This window comes from Myxine glutinosa, chromosome 4 (assembly GCF_964187855.1).
Source record: "Myxine glutinosa chromosome 4, kmMyxGlut1.1, whole genome shotgun sequence".
NCBI lineage: Eukaryota > Metazoa > Chordata > Myxini > Myxiniformes > Myxinidae > Myxine > Myxine glutinosa.
Window position 1 is genome coordinate 106610768 of NC_136264.1, and position 14432 is coordinate 106625199.

Sequence of the window (14432 nt, forward strand, 5' to 3'; positions counted from 1 at the left end):
GTATGTATGTATGTATGTATGTATGTATGTATGTATGTATGTATGTATGTATGTATGTATGTATGTATGTATATATATATATATATATATATATATATATATATATATATATATATATATATATATATATATATATGTATGTATGTATGTATGTATGTATGTATATATATATATATATATATATATATATATATATATATATATATATATATATATATATATATATATATATATATATATTACACACGAAGACGAAGACGAAGGCTGACTTGGTGCGTTTCTCCCATTCTCTTATTCTGGGTCAGGTCGAAGAAGCTCAGCTGCACGAGTGAACACTCCATTATCTGGATAATTGGGAATGGTTTATCCATCTGCAGTCCCAGTATTCTTGCTTTCCGATTGAAATAACTTTTGCCCAAATGATTGGCCATAATTACTCTAATGCGAAAACAGCTTGGAGGGAACAATCTGGCTGCTGGCTTATAATTTTATAAGGAAGTTTTCAAACAAAAATAATTCAAAAAAAGAAAAAAGCAAATGGGAGAATACTCATCTTGAATACTGTATTGCCAATTCATCAGTGATCGGAACATTGTGATTAAATGTTAATTTCTCATTTGGAGGCTCATCCAAGGGGCTAATAGATGTATCATGCCAAAGCTTGAAGGCATTTTTGGGACATACAATAGTCAAATAAGAAGTGATGGCAAATAATTCCATGCTCGACCTCCAGGGAAATATGAGAATAAGAAAAGGCAAGACAAACACGTAACATTGAATTTTTTTTAGCATGAACCGAGATGGTAATATTGGCAGACAATAATGAAAGATAGGGGCAATGCCCCTGGCACTCACCTGGCAGAATAAACATTATACTGCACAGACTAGACTGAGGGTATTTTAAACCAATTTCAATGGTTGCTCGAAGACAGGGCAGCATGTAGAATCATACTAACATAATCATAAGACTTTAAACAAACAAAGAAAAACATACCTATTTTGAGGGGCAACCCCCCCCCTTCAACAACCCCATATACCTCCTGAGCACCCAATTTTTCTAATGCCATGAACAACATTGGTACAATGGTACATAATGGGTGATTAAGCTTGTGGTGAAGTTTCATAAAAATTGTGTGTGTAGTTTCTGAGAAGAAAGCAAATTCCTATTTTGGGGAGGCAAACCTGGAGGCACTTTGACCCCCCGTAGATCCTCTTAGACTTTGATTTTCTACGTGCCGTGAACAAACTTCAGTAAATCACTGGTGATGAAGGTTGTGGTCAAGTTTCATTGAAATAGTGTGTGTCGTTTCAGAAGAAAAAGCAAATTCCTATTTTGGGAAGGCAAACCTGGAGGCACTTTGACCCCCCGTAGATCCTCTTAGACTTTGATTTTCTTCGTGCCATGAACCGTGTAGATGGGAAATACAGTTTGTTTGAAATAAATCACAAATATCAGATGAAAGTGAAAAAAAACCTACGTAAATCACTTCAGTAAATCACTGGTGATGAAGGTTGTGGTCAAGTTTCATTGAAATAGTGTGTGTAGTTTCAGTAGAAAAAGCAAATTCCTATTTTGGGGAGGCAAACCTGGATCCACTTTGACTTGGGTAAACCCCCTTAGACCCCGATTTTTTTTTAATGCCGTGAACAAACTTAAGTCATAACACAACAAATATAATTTGGGCCGAATTTGGTCGCAATCTCATCAGCGGTTTCGGAGAAGAAGTCTCAAGTGTTTACGGACTGACGGACGCGCCATCGCATAAGCTCCCCTGAACCTCGTTCCAGGTGAGCTAAAAATTAAGGAAACACGAACATTTATATTCAGTCTTCTTACAGCTGCACAAACATACTAGAACAGCACTCGGTAGAGTGTATTACTTAGCCAGGCTGAAAGTTTATGTTTTGTAGCCCCCTGATAGGCCGGATATGTATCAGGTCCTTAAACAAATTCGAATTGCCTTTTTTAACGTATATGTAACTTTGATCGTATATCGTACTTGAGATATCATGCTATTTATTGTTTTTGGCCCTAACTCTCAACGGTGAATAATCATTTAAAAATTTCTGGTATCCACATTCGGATTGGGATCTTCACCAAAATCTAATCATTTTGTCCTTGTCGCACAACCAACCTCTCCACCAAATTTCTTCCGAATCTGACTGCAGGTTTTTGAAATATCATGTTCACAGACAAACAAACAAGCAAACAGACACAAACAAACAAGAAGACGTCATGTGGAGCACGATACTTGCAAAATGCACGCCTCCCCCCAAAAAGGTTGCCATTGATACATAAAATTGTCAATTTCATTAAGATTAGAATTGAAGGTCTTAATCAAAGCTCGGGTCAATCGGATTAAAATTGATGATTTTTCAGGTGAAATTGATGATTTTAGAAGTTTGACCTTGAATTGACCTTTGACCTTTTGACCTTCAAAATAGTTGGTTTCCCAATTCAATGAGGCACTATGCAATTGCTGTACAGTTTTCAAGTCAATTGGATGAAAATTGATGGTTTTTCAGATGAAAATTGATGATTTGGGGAGTTTGACCTTGAGTTCACCTTTGACCTTTTGACCTCAAATAGTTGGTTTTTCCAATTGAGTAACTCAATATACAAATGCTGTTCAATTTTCAAGTCAATTGGATAAAAAATGGCGATTTTAGAAATCTGACCTCCAGATGACCTTCGATCTTCGACCTCAAAATCAATAGGCTTCTCACTTGTAACGACTTCTGTAACTTGGTGGAGTTTCATGACGATCGGTTTAGAATTGTGACCTGTAGGCGAGTGACATACAAAAAAACAAACGCAACTGACCATTACACTTGAAAAATCTTGCAAGTAACAAACAGTGAACTACAACAGCACTCGGTAGAGAGCATACCTCCACCAGGCTGAACAGTCTACGTTTTGTATCCCACCGATAGGCCGGATCTGGATTCGGACCTGAACCAAAATCTAATCGTCTTGTCCTCGTCACCAAAACAACTCATCCCCCAAGTTTAGTTACAACTCATCCACAACGTTTTTAAATATCATGTTATATATCACTTTTTGCCCGATCTCTCAACGGTGAAGAATCAGTTATAAAAATTAAATAATTATCGTATCCGAATCCATATTCCGATCTTCACCAGAATCTAATCGATTCGGTCTTATCACACACCCAACCTGTCCACAAAGTTTCGTCGAAATCCTTCCACAACTTTTTGAGATATCCTGCTATGTATCGTTTTTAGCTCGATCACTCAATGGTGAAGAATCACTTAAAAAGCCAGACCGGATCCGGATCTTCACCAAAATCTAATAATTTCATCCTTGTGACATACGCTACCTCTCTGCCAAATTTCGTCCGAATTCCTCCACAACTTTTTGAGATATCTTGTTCACAAACAAACAAACAAACAGACATACAGGGGTGAAAACATAACCTCCATCGACCTTTGGTGGCAGAGGTAATGAGATATTGAAGGTTCAGAAATTAAATGCATTAAGAGTTCTCCCAGGCAACATCATCCGGTGTTACATCATGCAGACTTGCACAATAATTGCCTTCTTCAATACAACAATTACCTTTTTAAATGGTTGCAGTTCCTAAAATACCATCTCGAGCCTGCACTTCTGGCAGGAACTTTTGCTTTATCAATTAGAAGCTGATTAGTTGAGAAGGACAGTGAAATGTTTGTCAGTGGATAACAAGTACTGTTGTCCAAAGTAACTATAGATGCTATTGGTTGATGGATGAGATGGGAGCTGATTGAGGTACGAGTTGTCCAGTCGGGTTGCGGTAACACATCGGGCTTGACTTTCCAATGTCAAGTGCATTTTTTAAAGGGAAACGAGAGAAAGGACAAAACAGTCTGTATTCAGCAAGCACATTGGTGAACAGAATGCTACCCAAAGCAATATGGGCAAGAACAGCTGAAACAAGCGTTACGCCTCGGTCCCCCGTCGGTGAAGTGATGTGAGTTGACAAAGTGGAAGACGCAAGGCGGCCATCTTGGATTTTGACGTGGCGGCCCAATTTTCAATAGCGTTCTCCCTTATGCATAGATACACCCACACACCAGATTAGAAGTTAGTAGGTCGTTTATTTTTCAAGATATTTCGCTCACAAAGTTCAGACATATATATGGTGGCGGCCATCTTGGATTTTAACGTGGCGACCCAATTTTCAATAGCGTTCTTCCTTGTGTCTAGATACACCCACACACCAGATTAGAAGTTGGTACTTCGCTTATTTTTCAAGATATTCCGCCCACAAGGTTCAGACATACATGGCGTCAGACATACATGGCGGCGGCCATCTTGTATTTTAACGTGGCGACCCAATTTTCAATAGCGTTCTTCCTTATGCCTAGATACACCCACACACCAGATTAGACGTTGGTACTTCGCTTATTTTTCAAGATATTCCGCTCACAAGATTCAGACATACATGATGGCGGCCATCTTGGATTGTGACGTGGTGACCCAATTTTCAATAGCGTTCTTCCTTGTGTCTAGATACACCCACACACCAGATTAGAAGTTGGTACTTCGCTTATTTTTCAAGATATTTCGCTCACAAGGTTCAGACATATATATGGTGGCGGCCATCTTGGATTGTGACGTGGTGACCCAATTTTCAATAGCATTCTTCCTTATGCCTAGATACACCCACACACCAGATTAGAAGTTGGTACTTCGCTTATTTTTCAAGATATTCCGCTCACAAGATTCAGACATACATGATGGCGGCCATCTTGGATTGTGACGTGGTGACCCAATTTTCAATAGCGTTCTTCCTTGTGTCTAGATACACCCACACACCAGATTAGAAGTTGGTACTTCGCTTATTTTTCAAGATATTCCGCCCACAAGGTTCAGACATACATGGCGGCGGCCGTCTTGGATTTTGACGTGGGTTGCACCCAAACAACAAATTAGAATTCGGTCCTTCGCTTACGCACGTATGCACACATGCACACATGCACGCACGGACGGACGCACGGACGGACGCACGGACGGACACACGGACGGAGGGGAAAATCATAGTCCCCCTTTCGCTCCGCGGTTCGACGGGGGACAATTACAAAATGTCAATGTTACCGAGATTAAATTTTGGAGACAAAAATCAGCTTACATAATATGGAGCACCTTAACTCAAAGAACAATGCTGCTGCAACTACTTTTTCACAACTTCTTATATTCCACTAACCAAATGACCAGACATTGTCTCAATCTCACAGGACATATCATGGTAGAGAATTGTATACAAGATTAGAGTATATTTTAGGCGCTATGTATGATTCAGAAATGTTCAAATAGTTAAACGAGTGGATCAATTGAACTTTTCAATGACGTCATGCAGGGATGAAAGTGAAAAGGGGGAATAATTATTTAATTTGCAAAGGTACACATGGAGATTAAGACAAAGTAAAAACTTCAACTTACTGTCGCATGCACAGTTCGCACAAATTATGAAAGAAGGGAATGGTACATGCTGAGAATTAATAACCTGCAGACAGCCTTATAGATAGATGAATAATTTAAGAACAAACAAAACAGACGGCATGAAATGCGGGACACAAATACACAACACAAAACTTAATGCAGCAAATAAATGAAACTAATCTCTGTCTAAGAGCGCACGCGCACACACGCACACACACACACACACACACACACACACACACACACACACACACACACACACACACACACACACACACACACACACGAGAGAGATAATTTAAAAGCTGGCACTTCATCACATGCAATGATACAGTATGCTGGAGATGGTGTCGAAGTTCACAAGGGAGCAGTTTCGGAGTATCGTGCACCTCTGTCAGGTTGCAGCCGGAGAAAGCTAGAGAGATAGAGGGGAAAACGGACAGGCTGCATCACATCCGTCCCACTTCCCTCCTTCCATGCCCCACGTTCCCAACCCCCCCCCCCTCGCCCCCCCCCCAGCCTTTAGTGACCCAAGGTTCCTTTTGGCACATCTGGGGCAGGTGTTGTTTTGGCACCTGGTCAGCACCTGCCAATGGAGTTCCATGCTCGCACATATGTACAGACCCAGCCTATTGAGGACACCAATCCTCAACCAATCAGACATGTGGCCGCCAAGCAGCGTGAGACAATGGCAAACTGCCTTACTCGCCACCACTCAGTCAGTGGTGACCAGATTTTTAAAATCTGTCTTCTTCTTTGAGATGTAGGTAGTCCAACCATTGGTGACTAAGAAAGAGAACCATGTCAAAGATTGAGAGACTGGGGGAGAAACCAAATTGATGGTCAGAAATCAGACCAGTTGAAAAGGCCAAAGGCGATCATCAGCAGCAATGATGGATCCAACGACTTTCATCATATAATTTGAAGTAGGTTTACTTGTCTTGGGTGGAAAAAATTTTTTTGTATACAGTCATGTGAAAAAGTAAGTACACCCCATGTAAAGTTTTGACTTTTTCAGCATATTTCAACATACAGCTATTTGATCTTCATTTCAACAATATTGATAGATAAAGGTGATATAATATAACAAATATCATGAAACATTTACATTTTGTAGTCCATTTTATAATTTAAACATAAATGCAAATTTCGCATGTGGAAAAAGTAAGTACACCCCTACATTTATCACTACTTCAAATACCTAAAATTAGAATCAGGTGCACCAGCTGAGGTGCAAATGATTAGAACATCGTTAGAGAGGATCTTGGAGGAACCTGTCTTATTTAAACCTCAGACATTTAGTTTGGTTTGCTCTTTGTTGTTGAAGTGTGCGGGGTCACCATGCCTAGATCAAAAGAGCTCTCTGAGGCCTTCAGAAAGAAGGTTATAGATGTCTACGAATCTGGGAAGGGATTTACAAAGATCTCCAAACAATTTGAAATCAATCATTCGACTGTCAGGAAGATTATCTACAAGTGGAGAAGATTCCAAACAACTGCCAACTTGTTCCGGCCAGGCCGCCCCAGCAAGTTCAGCCCGAGAGCAGACCGCAAGATGCTGAAAGAAGTCTCTAAGAACCCCAGAATGTCATCACGGGACCTACAGGTAGCTCTTGCCACTGTTGATGTCAAAGTGCACGAGTCTACCATTAGAAAGAGGCTGCACAAATTTGATCAACATGGGAGGTGTGCTAGGAGGAAAACTTTGCTGTCCAGAAAGAACATCAGAGCAAGTCAAAAGTTTGCCAATGAACACCGAGGCAATGACCAGCACTTCTGGAACAATGTGCTCTGGACAGATAAGTCAAAGTTCGAGCTATTTGGCCACAGTATCAGAAGACATGTTTGGCGAAAACCAAAGACAGCATTTGACCATAAGAACCTGATACCAACTGTAAAGCATGGTGGTGGAAATATTATGGTTTGGGGCAGCTTTGCTGCATCAGGGCCTGGGCAGCTCACAATCATATAATCCACTATGAATTCTTCATTGTACCAGAGGTTGCTTGAGGATAATGTGAGGCCATCTGTCGGAAAGTTGAAGCTCAACCGAAGGTGGACCTTGCAACATGAAAATGACCGTAAACATACCAATAAATCCACCAAGGAATGGCTGAAAAGAAAGAAATGGAGGGTTCTGGAATGGACAAGTCAAAGCCCGGATCTAAATCCCATCGAGATGTTGTGGGGGGATTTGAAACGAGCTGTGCATGCAAGAAACCCCTCAAACATCGCACAGCTGAAAGAATTCTGCATGGAGGAGTGGGCAAAAATTTCTCCCAGTCGATGTCGAAGACTGGTAGACAGTTATAAGAAACGCCTACTTTTTTTTTTTTTTTTCTTTTTTTTTTGTATACAAGATCGAGGCTCGTGAAAGAGCGAACATTAATCACACAGAAAGACAAACCGACACATAAAACATATAACATCGGGAGCGGTAGACAAGATGGGGAGAGAGGGGGAAGGACACAAACACAACATTTGAGAGCAGGGACCGAGAGACATGGAGACATCGAGAGATCTGAGAGAGGGCGAGGGCTTTGGGGGGGGGGGGCATGGGAAGGGGGCGGTGGGAGAGGTATAAAACATATGGACACTGCCAGGACTTCCAGGAAAGAAGTTGGAATTTCAAACAAGGTGGATCTGGGGTGAATTAGCGGGGGTAGAAAAGATCAAGGTTTTGGATGGGGGAAGATAAGAGATGGTGGTGAACAGCTGTTTTAAAGACCTGGAGGGAGGAGTGGGATTGAAGGGAGTGAGGGAGTTTGTTCCAGAGGCGGGAGAAAAGAGGAATGAAAGAGTGAAGGTGAGCAGAGAGCCGAGATTTCGGCAGTTTAACCATCAGAGGGTTGCTGGCAGATCTTGTGCGACCTGTCGGAATATTTGGGGGACAGAGCACAGAGAGAGCTGGGGGTGCAAGGCCGGAGAGGAGTCGGTAGAAGACAGAAAGACCACCTACCTGCCTGCGGTGAGTGAGTGAAAGGCCCTCAGAGATAGCTTCATCGCAGGAGATTCCAATAATTCTGAAAGCTTTGGTTTCAACAGCGTGAAGCCGAGCTAGGTGTGAGGCAGGAGCACCGGCCCATAGGGGAGAACAGTATTCCATTGAGCTGCGGATGAAAGCCTTGTATGTGGTGAGGAGCTCAGGTGTGCCGAGGAAGGACTTCGCACGACGGAGGATGCCCAGTCGGCGACTGGCTTTGGAGGCCAGTTTGGAGGCCAGACTTACTTGAGGTTGTTTCTGCCGAAGGGGGCAATACCACCTATTAGAGCCATGGGTGTACTTACTTTTTACATTTCCACAGAAGGAAATGGCATCTCTGTTAATCTTTTGTTGAATAAATTATTGCAGTCAATTTTTCATTGTTTTTTGTTCAATTAGATCACCTTTATCTAGAGATACTGTTCAAATGAAGATCAAATATTGATATGTCCACATATGTTAAAAAGATTTTAAAAAATATTTCATGGGGTGTACTTACTTTTTCCACATGTGAAATTTGAATTTATGTTTATTTAAATTATACAATGGACTACAAAATGTAAATGTTTCATGATATTTGTTATATTGTATTGTGGGGGTTACCCCATTGGGACATAATCCACAGGCACGGGACCAGTGGAGCTATTGATGGTATGGGCGTGGCGTGTGCCCGGAGGTTGGAGCCACGCCCCATTAAGAGGGTTTTTGCGTGTTATCAAAGATGCATGAGTTCCAGTCGTGATTCAGTTCTGTTGGAATAAAGGAGCTTTGAACAAGCTAAGAAGTGTCTCGCGTTCTCGTTGTCCGCAACTCCGACAATATCACCTTTATCTATCAATATTGTTGAAATGAAGATCAAATAGCTGTATGTTGAAATATGCTGAAAAAGTCAAAACTTTACATGGGGTGTACTTACTTTTTCACATGACTGTACATAGTTGAGGCTCGTGGAAGAGGTTGGACTGTTAAAAAGGGTAATTTTACATTGAACAGTATTGACTGAATAGTGTAGTTTATCGTTGTAACTTTTTTTTTTTTTTTTACCTCCGGTAGATGTTTCCCACAAAATGTCACAATAAGCTATTTATCTTATTATAATTCACCAAATGTCCGTCCGTCCGTTCGAAGGTACCGCAAAAACGGCTCAACAGATCGCAACGATATTTTGGGTGGGTATTCCTGGGACCCCTGGGAGTAAAATAGGCTATATTGTTTTTCCAATTTTTCCAAGTTTTCCAATTTTCCAGTTTTTCCAAACACGATGGAATAATATTTACCGATATGAACAGTGATGTGGCTTTTGTTGAAATTCTACAAATACTGTTTATTCTACGTACCAGGAGAGAGTAGATCGACTCCTGACGAACTCTTCCTATATAAACGTGCGGCTCCGAAGTAACATGGCAGCGTGTGCAAAGCGACTGAGAAACAGAAGCAGCGGCCGCTTCCGTGTTACAGATTCGGCGCGCACTCTTCACACATAAACGTGTGACTGAGAAAGACGTGTAGCGGCCGCTTCCGTTTTGCAGAATTCAATCTTTTTTCAACATGGGCGCCATGTACCGTTTAGATTTTGATGATTTGCGTGTGATATGATTCAACGGATGTTTATGTGAATCGTTTAAAATAAGAAAAAGCCTTCAATTTCTGATATTTTGCCTTTTCATTTGGGCTTCTCAATTGAAGCCCCACCCATAGGGCGGGTACCGTTGCTCGTTCACCTTAATTCAGAGTTTGTTCAAGGTGGAAAACCCACTTGGGAGAGGGAGGCAAATTAAGTCGCTACAATCTCCATTGTGTGACCCCCATAGTCCTCCTGGCAAGTTCGGTTGAGATTGGATAAGTAACGACCGAATGTATTGATCACGGTCAGAGAAATAGACAGACGGACACCAAAGTGCATATTATAATATGCTGTTTCTCTTTCATTTCCCAAGGCCTTCCAATATCAGCTTGCTCAGCATCAGTGCAAGCTGATGCAAACATTTTGAAAACCCTCAATGATGCAACTTAAGCAAACACACATTCCACTGAGCAATTAAGCACTCCCAGGTGATAGTAATACCTCCACAAAGTCAGAGGAGGATCATCCAAATTCAATCAATTAGGGATAATCTGCCTATAGACATACTATCCCAATGTACAAGACAACTAAAGATCGAATTTAATCCAAATCAAGCCTGTCATACACTTACGTGGGTTTTTGACATGCTGTGATTGGATTAACATCCCTGTGGCTGAGGAGACCTTTGGTTAGTTTGCTCTCAAACATTTCCATAACAAACAAAAATAAGATAAAGAGCAACACGACAATGCAGCAGCTGCTGCCTGATGCCAGCCGAATGATACGCTCCCAAAAAACAAGCAAAAATATCACATCTTCAAACAACAAGGCAGATTTGTCTCCCCTCTCTCTCTCTCTATTGTACTCACAATTATTTTATAAGGGAAATATCAGAAAACCGAACAAAGGTTCAAATACCATATGGCATGTTAATGTGTCCAATGTCTAACTAATGTCCCTGTTAATCACAGTAATATACCCTGGCCTTGTTATGCATGAGCGTGATATTTGTATCCTGTCGGAAATTGAGCAAGCATGACCAGCATTGTTGATGCATTGGTTTTTTCTCTGCCATTGCTCGATGTGAAAACACCAAATCATTTCCAACCATTAATGGCTCATCACCGCATCCCAAGCTTCCTTATAGCACTTAAATTAACCTTCTTCCATGGGGTGGAAGTGGCCATAAGTGTGGCTTTAAACCATCTATAATAAAGTCTTTTATTCCATGGGCATAAAGTGAGAATAAAAGCTCTATGAAATGTGTGAACTTGCAGTTAACATCCGTTAAAAAGAGCATTGAAGGTACACACCACTTGAGTCACATGAGGGTTTAAAAAATGAATAAAACCTGTGCAATGATATGCTGATATTCAAATTTTTCAAACTAATTAAAGACCAATCGTTATATCTTATATCTTTATAGCCGAATTATGTTTGGACCATGTATGTATGTATGTATATATGTATGCATGTATGTATGTATCCATGCATTAGTAAATCGGTGGGTGGACCATCGAAAGCTGCCATACACCCATTTGCTGGATAGCTGGCCTGACTCCACCCACAATTAAAATCATGCGCCGCCATTTTTTAAGCCGCACAGGTGGCAGGCCTCAGGCCTTAGGCCTGGCTGTTAGTCCATGGCCCAGTGCAATTTGAATGGCCCCAGGTATATAAACACTATGTATTATAGATGCTCATAAGCAGCACGCATGTTTTTGCTTCATGTTTTGTACATCAGGTTATTTTTATTATTTTTGGGACCGAATGCAGCAGTGATCTGTGGTATTATACGCCACCCAAATAAAGGGATGTGTTTACTGGTGCGAAAAATCTGGCCAAAACATAAATTACGCACAAAAACCTTCATTTATTTCACTGGTGTGAAAAGCACAATTAAGGGGTATAAAAATGACGAGTACGAGTTGTAGCGGCTCATTTTGCCTTTGATTTTGTAATATATAAATATGATTGAGTTCTTGTAGATCGAGGGATTTCTGGTACTGGGAGGGGTCTGGAAGAGTTGCGAGCGGGTTGTTCTGTTGTTGTTTTAATAAAAGTATTGACTTGGATTCCGAAAGTTTCGGACGTCTTTTCCTTCAACCCTCAAGCGTTATGATGTATTCGTGTTGATGTGTGGTGCATTGTGGTGTGTAGCATGTTCAGTGTGGTATGGTCCGCTGTATCTGGTGTGTGCGAGGTGGTTTGTGGTGTGATGTGCTATAAGGTGGTTTGTGGTGTGATGTGCTATGAGGTGTGTTGTGGTGTGTTTGCATGTGTTTCGGGGATGGTATGTTGTGGATGAATGGCGTAATAAAGTGATGTTGAGTTGTGGTGTGTTGGGCTGACGAGATGGCCTAGACTCCTAGAGTTATGCACACTCGCCTCTCAGCTGTCCAGCCAGGGTTTGAATCCCGATTCAGCAATGAACTGTCACCTGGGTCATCCAGGGTTTCACAGGCATGGTAATTCATCAATTTGACAAAGGGTGGATGAGCTCACATAGGGAGCCAATGGCCATCCAGCAAGGAGATGGTGTTTCCCAAAAACACCCATCCAATTTGGACCGTTTTGAGTCATACCAAAGACTTTAAAAATGGTATGTGCTGCTTCCTTGCTTGAAAATGATAGAGCACGGACAATCCTCATAGGTGGCATCCATGTGGAGGAGGAAATTCCTCTTGAGAAAATGCCCCGCTGAGTACGGTGAGAAAAGCGGCATCACTGGCACACAGAGTATCCCGGAAAGTGACGGCAGTGACAGCACTTCACGCAAGCTCAGTGGCTGTGTTGAGTGCTTGTCTCGTCAGTACGCCCATGGGTATGTGTGCGTGTGTGTGTGTGTGTGTGTGTGTGTGTGTATGTGTGCGTGTGTGTCAGCTCTATTAGAGAGCTTTGTAAGCGAACCTCTAATCCAAATGCATGTATATGTAAATCCATTCAAAATTTCACTTTATTTCAAATTTCACAAAAAAAAATATTCAAATTTTTCCCCATTCCCTTGGGAACAAAATTTCATGTTGTCATTTCAAATGTCCCTTCCATGATCCGCCATCATGTCCCTTCCATGATCCGCCATCTTGTCCCTTCCATGATCCGCCATCTTGCTCACGTGATCTTGCTTTGATCTGGCGCGACCGATAAATTATTTTCACCTGGTGATTAAAATCAATAAATTACAATACAGTACTGTACAGAACGGATTTTGAATTCGAAACCGCTCATCATTTACGCCAGCTACACCGACTTCTTTTTTCCACCAGCTACACTGGCTTCAGTTTTCCGCCAGCTACACCGACGTCATTTAAGCCAGGTACACCGATTTCAGTTTTCCGCCATCTACACCGACTTCAGTTTTCCGCCAGCTACACCGACTTCATTTAAGCCAGGTACACCGATTTCAGTACGTACCTGCCAGTCGGACCTACGTACCTGGTCCAGTCGACTAGAAGTCTAGACTATATAGCCTACAGTAGGTAAGTCCTGCATTCTATCCCAATCTATCCATTCAATAAAATTAATTTGAATTTGAATTCTAAGCCCAAGATCAAACAACCTAGCCTAGCTAGGCCTAGGCCTACAGATGTTTGTGAGGGCTGCGTACTCGATCGACTGACCATTGTCGACGAAGCTCTCACTCTACGCAATGCGTATTCATATTACAAGCCTTAGGTCATGTATAAAAATAATGTGTGTGTGTGTGTGTAACTGTGTATTTTGTTGACAAATTGCTTCCCTCACCACTAATTCTCCATGATGGGAATATTGGGAGAGGGGGAGGGGGGGGGGAGAGAGAGAGAGAATGGTGAGAGAGAGAGAGAGAGAGAGGAGGGAGGGGAATAGAGGAGGGAATGGAAGGATGAAGCGATTGCAAAGAATTCATCGGACATAATTCATAACTTTGTGTGTGTGATAGTCCTCTGTATTGTGTTGAGTTCTGTGCGGCTGTCATTTTGACGGGCTTTAGCCATAGTAAAAAGCTATTTTTAAAAATTGTGTCTGGTCAGAGCCAAGGAGCATGGAAATAAAGAGGTCCACATTTCTCCTGTCTGTAGGTAACTTTGAAAAAGTCAATTTCTTACATTTCAAGCTTTCCTCAAACTGAAACAAAACAGGAAATGAAAACCTCGAAGCCAGTGACACCTGGCCTGAAACATGACACTTCAGAATATCAAATAAAATTTGAGCTGTCTTTACAAGTGTAAAAAAATAAATAATCGGCAGTAGGTTCAAGCTTTAAACTTACACATTTATTTCCTTTCTCTAATCCAACAACAAAAAGGCAAGAAAGTGACACGAAAGTGGAAAATGCCAAGACCTTGTCTTGAAACTAACAGCAAAAAGCCAGGAAGGTGATATGAACCACCTGTGGAAATACCCACAGGTCCAATAATTCTAGGATTACTAGAGCTGTGCGGCACTGACTTATAAAACATTGTG

The 14432-nt window shown here is 41.5% G+C and overlaps 1 protein-coding gene across 5 annotated transcripts in view; it reads right to left on the bottom strand.

Annotated features, from left to right (window-relative positions):
- Positions 1-14432, bottom strand: part of LOC137425066 (uncharacterized) — a 769181-nt gene that overhangs the window by 612773 nt on the left and 141976 nt on the right. For 4 of the 5 annotated variants that reach the window (XM_078776250.1, XM_078776252.1, XM_078776253.1 and 1 more), the window contains one exon: positions 2680-2784. The exons of the other annotated variant lie outside the window; for it this stretch is intronic. In XM_078776250.1, coding sequence (XP_078632376.1) covers positions 2680-2784 — 105 coding nt within the window. The remainder of the gene's footprint in view (positions 1-2679; positions 2785-14432) is intronic. 5 annotated transcript variants of the gene reach the window in all.